The sequence below is a fragment of the Phascolarctos cinereus genome, unplaced genomic scaffold, assembly GCF_003287225.1.
Source record: "Phascolarctos cinereus isolate Bilbo 61053 unplaced genomic scaffold, phaCin_HiC Scaffold_7;HRSCAF=346, whole genome shotgun sequence".
Taxonomy (NCBI): Eukaryota; Metazoa; Chordata; class Mammalia; order Diprotodontia; family Phascolarctidae; genus Phascolarctos; species Phascolarctos cinereus.
This window is the reverse complement of record NW_027556180.1, coordinates 182,278,977-182,296,413: the sequence shown is the minus strand read 5'-3', so window position 1 is coordinate 182,296,413 and position 17,437 is coordinate 182,278,977. Positions and strand designations below refer to the sequence as shown.

Here is a 17,437-nt window from a genome sequence, read left to right as displayed (position 1 = left end):
AAAGTATTGCTTTTTTCCTTCTGTTATCTTCTGTTTATCTGAAATATTTAGCAATTTCCTCCTCCATCCTAAGATGTCCTAGATTTCATCTTTTTCAGCTTCTAATTTGCCACTATTTTGAGAGTTGACTGCCTCTGTTACCGATTTATCTTCCGTCATTAGTGAACAAGATGTTCATGTGAGCAGATTTCCCACCAAGTAATTGAAGTTTTTTAGCATCTAAACTTTTACAGTATTTTGAAATAATTTTTTATGCAAACCTTTTTGGCGTGTTAATATGTTTCTTGACTTAAACTGAATTAATTCAACGTTAATGACAGTGATCATCTTGATCATCCACTTTTTGAATTGTGATGGTCCTCAGCCCTGTTAAGCATGTGTCAGTGTCAGCCACTGATAGAGGCAAGTATTTGATAGTACCAGCAAATGACAAAAATCAGCCTAAGAATCTGAAGTGATTTAGCACAGGAGCTGTCTCTGTCACCAACCTTCATATGTGCTACAGAGCTGGGAAACCAGATAAGCAAGCTTCTTAGACAGTAATGTGTAAATTAAGTGCAAATATATTATAAGTGAGGTCCTGAAATGCTTTTGGTTCTTTTTTTTTCCTTCTGGGATCTTTCTGCATAAAGACTCTTAGCTAAATAATCTCTCCAAAAGTGAAGTATTACTGGGTAGGCAGTTCCTGCTTTTATATGTAACATTCTTCTGGATACCTTTATTTAGATCAGAGCACAAATTGTTGATTGCTTATAGTACAGGCCCAATACCAGCTATCAGTTGGACATGTACTTTGATTTGTTTACCAGTGAGTGTGCCAAGTCATCCACATTCTTTCATCCATTCCTCCATAACCACAGGCATGTATGTGAGACCTGGCAAAGCATTTCCACAATTGACTTTTGAAAAATTAATCTAACAACTAGCTTTTTGTATGATTTTTCAAATCCCTTCTGTGACCCATATTGGCTTTTCTTTATTTGTCCAAAATTTTGTCTGTTTGGAGAATTGATCTGATAACTTTCTATTCTCCTTGAAAAAAAGGAGTATCTGTGACCAAGAGAAGTCTTTGTTTTTAACCAGACTATATATGACAAATTATTGCTCTTTAGATACAGCAAGACATAAGTGGTGTTAATACCATTCTCTAGTGTTGCATCAAACTTTTAGTGCCTATAAGTGAGGAAAAGAATCTGTGGTATCAGTTTCCACAGCACTTGTTTACTGAATGACTTTTTTGGTTAACTGGATGGAGTACTTTATGTTTAAAATGGTGTTTTAAGTGAAATTACCTGCTTAATGATCTAAAATTGTTCCAAATCTTTAAGGAATTGTTTGTTGCAAATGATTTAAACTTTTATATTGCCCATTATACATACTATCTGATTAGGTGACCTTATTATATAGGAATAATAGATTTCTCGGATATTACCTGACAGCTAGCTGGCATAGTGAATATAGCACCAGGCTTAGAGTCAAGAAGACATAAGTTCATATGTACCCTCAGGCATTTAATAGCTTTGTGACCCAGGGCAAGTCACTTAACCCTGTTTGCTTCAGTTTCCTCTATCTCTGAAATGAGCTGGAGAAGGAAATGGCAAACCACTCCAATATCTTTGCCAAGAAAACCCCAAATGGGGTCATGAAGAGTTGGACACAACTGAAATGACTGAACAGAAACAGGACATATTACCCATAAACTATTACAGTATTACAGTAAAACAGTTTTGATAATATTTAAATAAATTGGTACTTCTGATATTTTTGTTTATTTTCTTTGGTGTAATAAACTTTAGGAATCAAAGTATTTCAATAAACTCTTTCATCCTATAATTCTTTAGACTTTGATTTTGGATGCTAGATTAGTGTTGTCTAAAGGCATACCTTTAATCCCTATAAGAGAATGATTCTGAACAGTTTGAGGCTGAGTGAGTTAGTGTATTTACGCAGCTGCATATTGGCATAATGCACAAACAGGTCATGAAAAGGGAAACGTATTTTTTTAGTATTGCTTTAATAGAATCTAATGAAAGAACATAGTAGATCACAACGTGTGAATTATCTCAGGGCACTTAAACTTCCTAAATGTATCTTGTGATTATTGTTTAATAGACTAGAAATCAAATCCGAAACAGCTCTAGTATCTTATGATTTTTAGCTTCCAGGAAAGGTTTACAGTACAGCTAGCACAGCAATGAAAATGTGAATTAAAGATTGAGAAATTTGGCAAGGTGCTGTAACTGAGCTTGTAGTCTTCCTTTACCTAGACTGAAGATTTCCCAATCCATTCATTTTCACAAGTGCAAAAAAGTGCAGCTGTCTGCTTTGGAACTAGCTACACAAAACATCTCTCTGGAGGTCTAAAATTCAGATGTATTGCAGTGGGATTGATTAGCTTCAAGCAACATTTTCCAGGCTGGTAGGCAAAAAATTTGACGTACCAATTACTTTTATTTATGAATCGTGCAATGCATGTGTTCTTAATTTTTTTTCATAAAAACTGGAGAAAATACAAAGTTGTGGTACTCCCAATAGGAACAACCTTTTCCCTCATGACACTGACCATATTAATTTTATGGGTTGGGTTTTGTCAGAAATTACTGTCAAATACATGTTATCTACTTAGTCGATGATTTGCTAACTTGTGTTTTCTTTCCTCTTATTGTGCCTGTAAGAATTATTTTAGGACAGCATTGCCCCTGTTTGCCAGTACCCTAGGAGGAACATCATCTCCTTGGAAGGCTATAAATGTTTCATTGCTGCCTGCTCAAGCTTAGACTGTGTTCAGACTACACTATGAATAATAAATTGTTAAATTTATATTATTTAAAAGGCCTCATTTTTTTTTCCAGAACGGCAGTCTGAGTTACCAACACAAAGCAAGGCTAGCTTCCCTAGCATTCTCAGCGATCCAGATCCAGATTCTTCAAATTCTGGTTTTGATAGTTCTGTTGCCTCACAGATCACAGAAGCTTTAGTCAGTGGACCAAAGCCACCTATTGAAAGTATGTATATAAATTAAATTATATTCATTTTCTTGGGTTTTGCAGTGCTGTTACATAAATTTCAGTGTTTCTCAAGACATGTTGTTTTAATGGCAATAATATGAGAATATAATGACCCTGCTGTTATAGGGATGTTGTGAAAATTAGATATGATTAAATATGAGTGTTTTATAAACCCAAATGTGTAGTTATTATTATAAAATATTAGCCTACAGGGAAGATGACCTTCCCCTCAAAAAGGACTTTCCATATCTGTAATCATTATGCAAGAAGTATGTAAACTTTTAATAAGTAGTTTCATCTTGAATTTTAACCAAGACTGAAATATGATATTTCTTAAATGCTTAGATATAATGTCTGGATTTATCTGATGCCACTGCTGTCTTAATTCATTGACAAAACAATAATCTTATAGTTAATCTTTATAGTACTACCATGAGTTTCAAGTAAGCATTATGGTTCTCCTTACACTTTTTGATAAATTCTATTTTGTTCTTTTTTTTTTTTATGATTTCTTTATTCACATTCTATTTATAAGTGTGTTGGAGACATGTTAGATTGCCAAAAATCACAATGGAGTTCAAGTAATCACATTTCTGTAAGAGCTAGGAAAGATAATGTTAACACATCACAGTCTTCTTTTTGAGTTGGTTTAGCAGGGCTTATTTGCCATGTGGTTACCTATTTTCACCACTAGACAGCAATAGCTGACAAATTTAAGATGATTTCTGGTGTTTTGGCAGGGGTAGAGGATGATTCTGTTTTTTTTGTTTTTTTGTTTGTTTTTTTTTTGTTTAAGAAAGCTTTCTTCCATTTAGGTAAATACAGTATGTAGTTAAGCCCAAACTGGTGACTAGTGATTGAAATTAAGTAGTAATAAATAGTTTTATGTCACAATGGTATTTTAAGATAATGATATTCATTCATTTATGCATGAAACTTAATATGGATGAGCTTTCAATTCCTTACAAAATTCTGGAACATATCAGAATTTGTGAACTTAGCTTTCTAAGAACCAGCATAGATTCTTCAGGAATAGTTTGTTTCAGACTAGTCTCATTTTAATTTTGAGAGGGTTTTTAGATATGTGTGATCAATAAATCAAAAATTCATTGTAGCAAAACATTGGACAATACTTTGGTTATTCTTGTTGGCTAAACAGATATGAGTTAGATGATGACATTAAGTGGATTCAGAACTGGCTGAGAGACAGGACCCAAAAAATAGTGACTGTTGATAACTACCTGAAGGAAGGCGATATCCGGTGTGTCAGCCGCAAGTCACAGAGGTTTTGTGACCACTGTTAACTCTAAAAATAGCAGAGAGGTTATCACGACTATAGTTAACTCTGAAAAATAAAATAAAACCAAAGAGATAACAGTCATCATAAGCAAAACGTTTATTTTATTCTGTTGGAGGAGAGAAACTAGACACATGTGCTGGGGTCCCCTCTAGTAGATCCACTTTAGTGTGGGCAAATCTTAGTACATATACTAGTGGCTAAGTAGTGAGCTGTAGCCCTGACAATGAAGGATAACAGCAACAATGAGACAGGTTTGATTCATAGCAGGACTTCATGACATGAACATGGGTACTGCTGGTGTGAAACAATACTGGGATTTTGCTGTGAGTGACTTCATCCAGAGGGTGAGTGCAAAGGATTGTTGTTATGCCAAGCCCAGGGCACAACTTGCTGGCTAGGCCTTATCTCTGGAAAACAGAGTGTCTCCGAATAGTAAAAAGAGGGGTGGTCTTGGCATGGAGATTCTGACAAGTAGGATGCCCCAAGGATCCTTGGCCCTGTGCTATCCAGCATTTTTATCATTTATTTGATTGAATGCATTGATGGCATATTTACTAGATTTATATTTTATACACTATCATCCTATATCTCTGTTTCTTTTTGTGGGTAAGCTTCTTAAGAGAGTCATCTATAATTTCCTGCCTCTGCTTCCTTTCCTCTCACTCCCTTCTTAACTCCCCCTAGTCTGGCTTCTGATCTCCTCCAACTGAAACTGCTCTCTCCAAAGTTGCCAGTGATATCTTTCCCCCCCCCTTTAAAAAATTTATGTCTTGTTTTTTACGGTACTTGGTTCTCTCTCCTATCTCTCCAGTATCTTCCTCTCCCAGAATACAATCCCATATAACAAAAAATAAATTATTATCACATCTCTTTGTCCAGCCCTAACCTGCTAGATCTTTTAACACATCTAAAATAGAATTCGTTATCTCTTTCCACAAATCGTCTTCCTAACTTCCCTTTTACTTTTGAGAGTACTGTCATCTTCCTTGGTTACCCAGGCTGACAACCTAGGTGTCATTCTTCATTCCTCCCTCTCTTTAACCACCAACCCCATAGCCATTCTGTGCCAAGTCCTGTCAACTTTACTTTAGTAACATGTCTCATATATACCCTGTTCCTCCCTTTGATGCAGCTACCATCTTAACTCAGGCCCTCATGACTTCACACCTAGACTTTTGCCTTGTGGTTGGTCTTCCTGCCTCAAGTCATTCATTCCCCATTCCATTCAGTTCTCCAATCAGGTGTCAAAAATTGATCTTCATTTAGCTCAGGTCTTAACATATCATCTGCCTATTCATTATCTATCCCTCAGAAATGACATTCCAACTCCCATATCCAGATATTTTTACTAGCTGTCCTTCATTTCCGGAACTCTACCTCCTGACTGTCCTGGCTTTCTTCAGTTCTTAGCTAAAGTCTCACCTTTGCAAGAACCCTTTTCTAGTCCTCCTTAACTTAAGTTAATAGCTTCCCTCTCAGAGTATCTCCAGTTTATCCTGTATATATCCTATCTGTATGTAGTTGTTTGCATGTTGTCTCCTGCGATAGACTGTGAACTTCTCACAAGCAAGGATTACTTTTTACCTTTCTTTGTTTCCCCAGCTTTTAGTGTAGTACCTGGAATGTATTTGGTATATAATAAATGCTTATTGCTTTGACAGCCTTTACACAAAGCCAAAAGGAACAGCTAACACATTAGACAGCAAAGTTGGGGTCTAGAAAGACTGACAGTCTCAAACAATAGCTTGAATATGGTAAGATGAAACTTAACGTGAATTAAAATAAATTCTTAGACTTAGACTTATTACAATTAAAGAAAATTTAACCATACAAGTATAGATAGGTAATAGGAGTTCATGTGAAAAAGCTTTGGGAGTTTTAGTGAAATGCCAGTGTTGACATAGAAGTCAAAAAGTAGCTATTGTTCTCTTAGGCTACAATAATAGAGAGATATTTATAATGTAAAAAGTAATCATTTCACCCTATGCCACTGTTGTATTCCTTAGTTCAGAGTCCATCCTCATATTATTCCCCTTAATAAAAGGATTTGTTCTGTAAAACTTAGACTCAGTCAAAAGGCTGCACTTGAGGACCTAGAGGGCCACAAGTGGCCTTGAGGTCACAGTTTCCTCACCTCTGATGTAAGTAAAGAATGACCATAATACAAATTATAGCCTGTAATATATCTAGAGAATTATGAGAGGTTAAGGTTAGGACAGTAGAGATGAAAAAGCTTCATGGAGGTCATGGCACTAGGTTGGACCTTGATCAAAGGCAGAGATTTCAGTACGTTGAGACATGAGGGGCAGCTCATTCTGAGCATGGCATGGAAGTGAGAGAAGTCAGAAAATAATGAATAAGAATGTATGAAGGGGAAGAGTATGTTGGAAAGTTTGGTTTTGAAGAAGATTATGACATGTCAAGCTGTAAAGTATTTATTCCATAGGCATTAGGGGTCTTTGAACAGGGCAGTGACATGATTAAATTCTGTAGTTGGAATAAACCTGAAGCATGGATATCACTAAGGAGGCCAGTATGGTACTCTAAAAAAAGTAAAGAGAGCCAATTGGTTGTAGTAGGATGGGGCAGATGCAAGAAACATTTCATAGGTGGAATTGGCAACTGATGGGGCATATATTGGAAAGGAGAAGAACTAAAAGATGACTGAAGCTTTGAGTCTGCCTAACTGGGAGAATGTAAATGCTATTTTTTTTTTAATGAACATTAAGGGGGAAGAGCTTTGGGCAACAGTTTTTAACATGTTGAATTTAAGATGATAGCAGGACATTAAGGTGAAGAGATTTAGTAGCCAGTTGGAAAATATGATCTAAAAAGAAGCCAAGTCTGAAGATTTGGGGAAGCATCTCTTTAGAGGTGATAATTAAAGTAGATAAAGAGAGCAGAAGGCAAAATCTTGAGGAATGCCTGAATTTAGAAAACATTAACCAGTGAAAGAACTATCAGAGGTAGGAGAGTAATGTCATGGAATCCAAGGGAAATGACTATCACAAGAAAGGGAAGTGTTTACCATTGTCAAATAGATAAAAGGAGAATGAGGACTGAAAAAATCCATTGATGGTCTTTTTCAGTAAAACAAAGCTTAAAAATGCAGTAAAGTCCCATGTTAATTTGAAAAGATATTAAGATATTTAGGATTTTCAGATATTGTACTGTCCTAACAACTTGAAAATTGCAGATTTGGGAATACTGTTACAGAATTAGCATAGTGCCTTGGAAAATAACTATTGCTATGCCAGTATTATGGTGTCGCAATATTTAACTATAATATAAGAGTCTTAACATAATTCGATTTATTTTTCCAACATATTTTGTTGTTTTTAGTAATTGAGTGTGTTTGTTTTGTGTTTTGTGGTTCTTTTTTAAACATTCTCTTAAAACTTGGAAAGAGCCATTAGTTCATAAATGGTGGCTTTAATAAAACTTTAGTTAAAAAAAATACCTGATTCCATGACTTGCAAGTGAACTGGAGGGAGGGAACTTGCAAGCAAAGGAGGACTGTGCAAGGTCACCAGCTTCACTTTCTCCTCCAGAGCTTTCTGGGTCCATGGCAAGATATAGATCAGGATGACTGGAGATGGCCCCCATGTAGCTGATCAGTATTAACCTGGAGGAAGATCTCTGATATGCCATAGATCTCTCCTTTCAGCCCTGCCCCATTCAGTAATTTTACTAATTGAATTAAGATATATAAGGCATATTTAATGTTATATGTACAAGGAGTATATTGACCTGGAATAGATTCCAGTATATTATATAATCGAATTAGGGTTCAAAAAGATCTCTGTGGGGCAGCTAAGTGGCGCAGTGGATAGAGCACCAGGCCTGTAGTCCGGAGAACTTGAGTTCAAATCCGGCTTCAGACCAAACACTTGACACTTACTAGCTGTTTGATCCTGGTCAAGTCACTTAACCCCAACTGCCTAACCAAAAAATAATAATAATGATAATAAGATCTCTGCAGATAACAATGATTCTCAGACTAGTAGAAATTTATTAGAGGAAAATGTGAATTCCTGTTTCTACCTCTGATTATAAAGTTTCTGATAAATTTATCAGTGGAATATATTATACAGTATTACTGTGTTAAGTAAGTTGCATGTATAAATGTAATGGTAGAATAAACACACTTTTTTTAGGAGCCCAACTTATATTTTATTCAGAAGTGAAAAAAAAAGTCTTCATATTACAGGTCACTTTCGACCAGAATTTATCCGCCCACCACCTCCACTCCATATTTGTGAAGATGAACTTGCTTGGTTAAACCCAACAGAGCCTGATCATGCAATTCAGTGGGACAAATCCATGTGTGTTAAAAATAGCACTGGTGTTGAGATCAAACGTATAATGGCTAAAGCTTTTAAAAGTCCCTTGTCTTCTCCACAACAAACACAGGTAGGTGTTCACTTGCAACCATTTGACATCATTTTTGTTTTCTGTATTTGCTGATCTGTCTTGGATTTTAGGTTTTAAACGTTTTAGATAAAGTGTTGGATAAAAAACCAAGTAAACTTATATTAGTAGTAACTAAGCAAAGGGTACATGAAAGGCATTTAAATTCACCATAGTTCAAGCCCTTACTGTTAAAGAGAAAGTAGACATGATTACTAGCTATTTTTTTCTTCTTAAAATGTTCTTTTCAAACTCATGCCACCCTAGTCAGTAAAATGATGAGATTGTCAGCTTTTGTAGTGTTATATCAGATTTTCACAGGCCAGCCCCCATATTGTGAATGGGAGCAGTTGTGTGAGCCATCCCTAAATCATTTATTTGACCTGGGAATGATTTTTTGTTTTAATGTGACAGCCAAGCATTGGTTTCTTTTTTTTTTCTTCTCTGGGCTTCCTTTCCCCACTCTATGAATTCAGTGAATGGCCATCACTACTCAAGCAAAACACCAACCTAGTATAGCATTCATTTTTGTGGTTTATACTTTTCTTGGAGGATGGAATAATTGACTTGTTCACTGTAGTTTTATTTTAGCCCCAAAGTCCAATTTATGTTAGCAAAACTCAAGCAAAGTAGGTGATGATATTGTGAAATTTTAAGCACAAATTTCCTCAGGAGATGAGATAATTCGGATTTGAGTATATTGAAAATTCAAATACATAGTCTAATGCAGGCCTGTCCAGCCTGCAGCCAGCAGGATTTTGGGTGGCCCACAAAAAACGTAGCAGCCCACTGCCTGCATATTGCACACGCCTGTTCTAATGGTTTAGCTGAGGCAAATGGAGTAGTGGCATAAAAGTCAATGAGCTAGCCTCACAACAGGAGAACTGGGTTCAAGTGTTTTTTCTGACATACTATCCTCATAAACCTTGGCAAGTCATGTAACTTCTCAGAGTCCCAAGGCAGTCCTCAAAGACTAGAAGGTGAATAATTTATCTACGTTGTTAGTTTCCTCGCTGGGAAGTGTCTACAAAATAATATTACAGGTCTTGGCCAAAAAAAAAAAGATTGATTATGAATTTTATGGGAAATAGAACAGAAGTCTGGTTCATTGGGAATGTGTTTCATAAAGATGTGCTTTAGATTTATGTCTTATGCATGTAAAATGATAATTTGAAGGTTATGAGTAAAGTATGACTTATTTTTGTTTTCTATTTGGCTCTGTTGTAGCTCCTTGGAGAGTTAGAAAAAGATCCCAAGCTCGTTTATCACATTGGCCTCTCTCCTGCAAAACTGCCTGACCTCGTGGAAAATAATCCTCTAGTTGCTATAGAAATGTTATTGAAATTAATGCAGTCAAGCCAGATAACAGAGTATTTTTCAGTTCTGGTCAACATGGATATGTCTTTACATTCAATGGAAGTTGTAAATCGGTAAGTGTTTCTCCTTTACTAAATTGGGGCATGAATTTTCTCTGTGTATGGGTAACTCTTTTTTTTCTTGTAGATGCTTTCTTAATGTCTAGAAGGGGAATATCAGTACAATTATGAAGCGATTAGTTTTATTTCATAGAAGAATTAAAAATAACAATGCCTTGGTTATTTTTTGTACCTTCTTAGAGGTAGTTCTGATTAGTGATGAAGTACTAGGCTTAGAGCCTGAAAAACTTAGGTTTAAATCCTACTGAGAGTAGCTGTAACTGGGCAGATCACTTCTTTGTACTTCATTCAGTCTTCTCTACTTTTTTTCTTTTTACTAAGGATATGATCTGCATTTCCTCCTCACTACAGCTCCTTCAGGTGTACCTTGATTATGAATGCTAGCAACTGAAAGTGTTAACTTAATACTTCACTATTTATTGGTTTTGTTTTTTTCTGTATTCCTAGAGCACTTAGTAAAATAGTAAAAATATTATGGTAAATAGTAAGACATTTAATAAGTGCTTATTTACCTACCAACTTGTTGAAATTCAAACACATCCTTCATCAGCAAGCCCTAATTGACCCAAAAGACTTTATTTTAGACAACTGACACAATTTCACAGAACAGAAGGAAGGCCAAAAGAAAGCACAGATAAGCTGTACAGTGTTGAAAGTTACATGTTGAATTTATTATAGAATTAAAAGAAAAATGCTATATGCAGTAGATTCACAGGTTTTGTGTGAAATAATCAGTTCTAAAAAGGGTTTATTTATTAATAGTTGACACCAAGTTAAGTAGGATTCTAGCTGAATAATATGCGAATAGGCCTTCATTACGTATATACAGTAAGCTTGTATTCAATATGGTCAAGGAATGAAATATTCTGGTTAATGAAAATTCGAAATAGCCTGGGTTCCATATTTCAAAAGAAACTATAGTAAAGACAATACCCTTCATACTAAAACACTTTTGAATATAATTTAATCTTTCTGAGACTGTCCAAGAGAAAACTTAACATATGTTAAGCCTCTTACGCTGAATTCCTTCAATAGGAAGCTCTCAGGGGTACTCATTTTCATATAGTACCCACTTACCTGTTTACTCGAAAACATTAACTAGATCAACCAAGGACATATGGTGGAGTTAAGGGATTTCTCAAAAGAGGTTTGTTATGTATTCCTCATTGGAATATTTACATACCTGGATTCCTCTGGAGATGACACCGCAGCAGAAATAAAATGTGTTAATACTGATAATCTACATATAATTTCTTTTTGGCTTTGAAGTGTATTATGGGTTTTAATATAGTACCTCCACTTTCTTACTATTTAAGCTGTTACAAATCTGGACAAGGTTCCTCACTTTTAGTAGCAGCATCCCTAAAACTCCACCCAAAACATTGGTAGCAATTCAAAGGCTGGCTATATTTTTGTAATCCGAATCTTATTGATGGTTTAAAATCTAGAGTTTTTTTCTTTTCACATTGTTTAGAGAATAATTTTCCCTAAAACACTTATTTGCCCTTTCTATCCCTAAATATGAGCATGTGTTAAGACACAAATCAAGACAAAACAAGCCAATGAACTCTTAAGAGCCAAATTAAGTCCCACTTCATTCAAGCCTCTTCTAACCTACTCAGCTTTGGAACATCCCTCTTTTTTAAACTCTTAAAGTGCTTTACTGAATTGTAACTTTTTTAGTCTGTATCTTCTTGTCAACCCATTGTCTTGGACTGGATGGTATCTGAGGCGCCTATAACTATATCCTAGGTATTATAGTAACTCAGTAAATCAGTCGGCCATTTGCTTTTTATTAAATGTTGATAATGATCATGAGCCTTCAGTAGTTTTCAACTGTTTATCATATACAGTTCATTTCATTAAGCTTTTCTAAATGCCTGTGAGGTACAAGGCAGTGTGCTAGGTACTGGGGTTGCAAAGACAAAATGAATCACAGTTCCTGCCTGTTATATTCTGCTAGTGATAATGAGCACATAACATTTACTGGATAATATAAGATAATTTCAATAGGGCAAGAGCACAAATAATTAGTGAGTATCAGGGAAGGCTTCCCATAGGAAGGTGGTACCTGAGTTGTGCCTCAAAAGAAGCTAAGAATTTTACAAGACATGGAGATAAGGAAATTTGTTCCAGATATGTGAGATAGCTTGTGCAAAGTCATCCAAGTAGAAGACAGAACATCAAGTTCAGACAATGACAAGTAGACCATTTTGGAGCATAATATACGTACTCTTCTCAGCTTAGGTATCAGCACAATATTTGTATCATAGAAAGAATTTGGTAAGACTCCTTCGCCCATTTTCCCAAATAGTCTATGTGGTATTGGAATTAATTGTTCTTTAAATGTTTGATAAAATTTGTAAATCTATCTGGCCCTGGACATTTTTTTTCCTAGGGAGTTCATTAATGGCTTGTTAAATTTCTTTTTCTGCGATGGGATTATTTAAGTATTTTACTTCCTCTTCTGTTAATCTGGGCAATTTATATTTTTGTAAATATTCATCCATTTCACTAAGATTATCAAATTTATTGCTATACAGTTGGGCAAAATAGTTCCTAATTATTATTTTAATTTCCACATCATTGGTAATGAATTCACTGTTTTCATTTTTGATACTGGTAATTTGGTTTTCTTTCTTTTTTGTAATTAAATTAACTAAAGGTTTATCTATTTTATTTTCTGTTTTCATAAAAACAGCTCTTAGATTTATTTATTAGGTCAATAGTTTTCTTAATTTCAATTTTATTGATCTCTCCTTTGGTTTTCAATATTTCTAATTTGTTGGGTTTTTTTAGTTGCATGTCCAATTCATTGGTCTCCTCTTTCTCTATTTTATTCATGTAAGATTTAGAGATACAAAATTTCCCTTAAGAACTGTTTTCACTGCATCCCGTAGGTTTTGGTATGTTGTCTCATTATTGTCATTCTCTTGAATAAAGTTATTGTTTCTGTGATTTGTTGTTTGACCCACTTATTCTTTAGGAGTAGATTATTTAGTTTCCAATTAATTTTTAGTTTATCCTTCCATGGCCCTTTATTACATATAATATTTATTGCATCATGATCTGAAAAGGATGCATTTTTTATATTTCTGCCTTTCTGCATTGGTTTGTGAGGTTTTTATGCCTTAGTACATATGTGGTCAGTTTTTGTGTAAGTGCAATGTGCCGCTGAGAAAAAAGTATATTCCTTTCTGTCCCCATTCAGTTTTCTCCAGAGGTCTATCCTTTCTTACTTTTCTAAAATTCTATTCACCTCCTTAACTTCTTTCTTGTTTATTTTGTGATTAGATTTATCTAGTTCAGGGAAGAGGAGGTTGAGGTCCCCCACTACTATAGTTTTGCTGTTTCTTCCTGTAACTCCCTGAACTTCTCTAAGAATTTGGATGCTATACCACTTGTTGCATATATGTTTAGTAATGATATTACTTCATTGTCTATGGTGTCTTCTAGCAGGATGTAGTGTCCTTCCTTATCTCTTCTAACGAGATCTATTTTTGCTTTTGTCTGAGATCAATTGCTGCCTGCTTTTTTTTTTTTTTGGCCAAGCAGTTAGGGTTAAGTGACTTGCCCAGAGTCACGCAGCAGTAAGTGTTATGTGTCTGAGGCCAGTTTTGAACTCGGGTCCTCCTGACTCATGGGCCAGTGCTCTATCCACGGTGCCACCTAGCTGCCCCCTGCCTCTGCTTTTTTTACTTCAGCTGAAGCGTAATATATTCTACTCCAGCCTTTAACTTTACCCTGTATGTTACCCTCTGTTTCAAATGTGTTTCTTGTAAACAACATATTGTAGGATTATGGTTTTTATTCCATTCTGCTATCTGTTTCCATTTTATGGGAGAGTTCATCTTATTCACATTCACAGTTATGATTACTATCTGTGTCATTCTCTTCCCCATTTATGCTTTTCTTTCTCCTTTTCTCCCTTTCCTTCCAATTAGAGTTTTGCTTTTGACTGTCACCTCCCTCAGTCTGCCCTCCCTTCTATCAGCCCCTGTCCTTTTTCTTTCTACTTTCCCTGCCTACTGCCTCTAGGGCAAGTTAAATTTCTATACCTGAGTATGTTATTCCCTTCTTGAGCCAAATCCAATGAAAGTAAAGTTCAAACAATGCTCATCTCCCTCCCTTCTTTCCCTCTACTGTAATATGTTTTTGTTCCTCTTCATGTGATGTAATTTACCCTTTTCTGCTTCCTCCTTTCCTCTTCTCCCATTGCAATTCCTTTTCATCTCTTCATTTTTTTTATCATCACATCAAAGTCCACCTAAACCCACCCCCTATATCTATGTATATCCCTTCTAAATGTCATAATAAAGATATAGTTCTCAAGAGTTTTAAGTATCGTCTTCCCATGTGGGGGTGTAAACAGTTTACCCTTATTGAATAACATGTCTTTTTCGCTGTTTACCTTTTTATTCTTCTCTTGAGTCTTGTATTTGAAGATCAGATTTTCCATTGAGCTCTGGTCTTTTCATTAGGAAAGTCTGGAAATCTTGTATTTCATTGAATGTCCAATCTCTTTCCCTGAAAATTATGCTCAGTTTTGCTAGGTAGTTGATCCTTGGTTTGCCTTACAGAATATAATATTCCAAGCCCTCCTGTCTTTTAAACTGTAAGTCCTGCATAATCCTGACTGGTTTGTCAATATTTAAATTGTTTCTTTCTGGCTGCTTGCAGGATTTTCTCCTTGACCTGATAATTCTGGAATTTGGCTACAATATTCCTTGGTGTTTTCATTTTGGGATCTCTTTCAGGAGATGATCGGTGGATTCTTTCGATGACTGTTTTACCCTCTGATTCTTGGGCCTCAGGGCAGTTTTCCTTGATGATCTCTTGAAAGATGCTGTCCAGGCTCTTTTTTTTTTTCATCATGGCTTTCAGATAGACCAATAATTCTTAAGTTATCTTTCCTGGATCTGTTTTCCAGGTCAGTTGTTTTTCCAATGAGGAATTTTACATTTTCTTCTATTTTTTCATTCTTTTGATTTTGGTTGACTGATTCTTCATGTCTCATAGAGCCATTAGCTTCCAATTGCCCAATTCTAATCTTTCTATTTATTTATTAATTTCTTTTGATTTATCAACAGTCACTTCCGTAAGCTTTTGAGTTTTAAATTTTTCTCCCCCTCCCTCCCTCTGCAAGACAGCTTGCAATCTGATATAGGCTATACATATACATTTCTATTAAACATATTTTCACGTTAGTGATGTTGTAAGGAAGAATTAGAACCAATAGGAGGAATCATCAGAAAGAGGAAACAAAACAAAAGGGAAAAAATAGCAAATAGTATGCTTCAATCTGCATAGTTCTTTCTTTGGATGTGGATAGCATTTTCCATCATGAGACTTTTGGAGATGTCTTAGAAGGGCTAAGTCTGTCAACGTTAGTCATTGCACAATGTGGCTGTTACTGTGTACAACATCTGATTCTAATTTTTAACGAATTGTTTTCTTCAGTTAGCTCTTGTACCTCCTTTTCTATTTGGCCAATTCTACTTTTTAAGGAGTTGTTTTCTTCAGTGTACTTTTCCCATTTTTTCAATTGTATTTTTAAATGAATTGTTCAATTTTTCTTCTACCTCCCTTATTTGACTTTTAAAGTCCTTCTTGAGCTCTTCCAAGAAGGCTTTTGGAGCTTGAGACAGTTCATATTCCCTTCTTAAGGTTTCAGATGTGGGTATATGGACAATGTTATCCTCTCCTGAATTTGTATTTTAATCTCCCCTGTCACTCAAGATACTTTTCTATGGTCCTTGTTCTATGTTGCTTCTCTTGCTCATGTTGTTTTGTCTTTTTTTCTGGCTTTTAAAGTTGATCTCTGCTTCTAAGGCACAGGGCACACTGCCCCAGGCTTTTTGTGCTGGGGCCTAAGGGCCTGCCACTGGCTTGCTGGGGTGCCTCCCTTCCTACACTGGTCCCCTTCAGCCACAGCAAGAGGGACCTTTCCAGTTAATCCCCCTAGCCTCACAAGCTAAAAGACTGCTGTATCTAGTCTTTCTGCTCGCTCACTATTTCAAGATTTTTCCTGGGGCAATATTCTGTGGGTTTTTCAAGGTCAATAAGGGAGGGTGAGAGTGAGTTACTGCTTACTCTGCCATCTTGCCTTCCTGGAAGTCTAAATTGAGCATAATACATGTAAAGGGAAATAATAAAATAAGTTAGGAAAGGTAGATGAGCTTGACTAGGATAGACTTCAGATTTAAGGTAAAAAAGTTTATATTTATCCTAAAGGCAATAGGATCACTTAATTCTGGAACCCAGGCAATGACAGAACCATAGATACAGTGTTAGAAGGAACTTCTAACCCTATTAAGGCCCTGGGAGGTTATAACTTATACAATCAGATTGGTACTGTAGGATGATTTTGACATCTCTGTTTAAACACCCTGGTATTCAAGACCAGTTGGGCCCTGGCCTATCCAGTCTTTCGTGCTTGCCCAACCAGTTGCCTTACTGTCCCCTGAACACAAATCATACTATTACTCCTGACTAGAACATGCTTCCCCACTCCCACCTCTAAATCTCTCAAGGTCTAGTTCAAACTTCATCTCCTTTCATGAGGTTATTTTATATTTTAGAAGACTAGGCTTAAGTTCATATTTTAGCTCTGCCACTTAAATCTATATATCCCCAGCAGAATGCAGACTCCATTAAACCAGGGACCGTTTTTCATGTTTGTCTTGGTGTTCCAGAGTACCTAAACACTACACATTAGCTAGCATATTGGTTCTTAACATTTGTTGAACTGGATTAAAGCTGGAAGGGATCTTAAAGATTATCCATTTTACAGAATCACTGAAAAGTGATCTAGCTTTTCTGCTTGAGCATCTTCACTGACAGACCTCTTTTCAGACAACTCAAATGATTAGGAAGTTTTTTCATTAAACTGAAATCTGATTCCTAGTTACTTTAATTCCTTTTTGTTGATGGTAACAGAATAAGCCTGAGCCATTATTTGTGTGACAGCCCTTCAAATACCATCTATTTTGTCATTCCCTTTTGTCTTCCTTTCTCCAGGATGAACACCCCCAACCTTAAACCAACTCATATGTGATATTTTTAGCCCTGCCTTATTGGACACACTGCACTTTGTAAATAACTTTTTAAAATATACTCAAAATAAGCTCAGTTTTCTACAGGTGATCTGGCCAGGACAGAGTACATAAATTTACAGTTCCCCTTACTCTAGATGCTGCATGATGTAGTGGATTTAGAATCAGAGGGCCTGCATCCAACTTCTGCTATTCTGTGGGTGTTACTAATCTCTGAGCCTGTTTTCT

The 17,437-nt window shown here is 35.9% G+C and overlaps 1 protein-coding gene across 2 annotated transcripts in view; it reads left to right on the top strand.

The window, feature by feature from the left end:
* The window catches only part of CNOT11 (CCR4-NOT transcription complex subunit 11), a 33,852-nt gene that overhangs the window by 8,577 nt on the left and 7,838 nt on the right, over window positions 1-17,437 (top strand). For both annotated transcript variants that reach the window (XM_020987842.2, XM_020987841.2), the window contains 3 exons: window positions 2,853-3,005; window positions 8,519-8,721; window positions 9,946-10,148. In XM_020987842.2, the coding sequence (XP_020843501.1) occupies window positions 2,853-3,005; window positions 8,519-8,721; window positions 9,946-10,148 (559 nt within the window). The remainder of the gene's footprint in view (window positions 1-2,852; window positions 3,006-8,518; window positions 8,722-9,945; window positions 10,149-17,437) is intronic.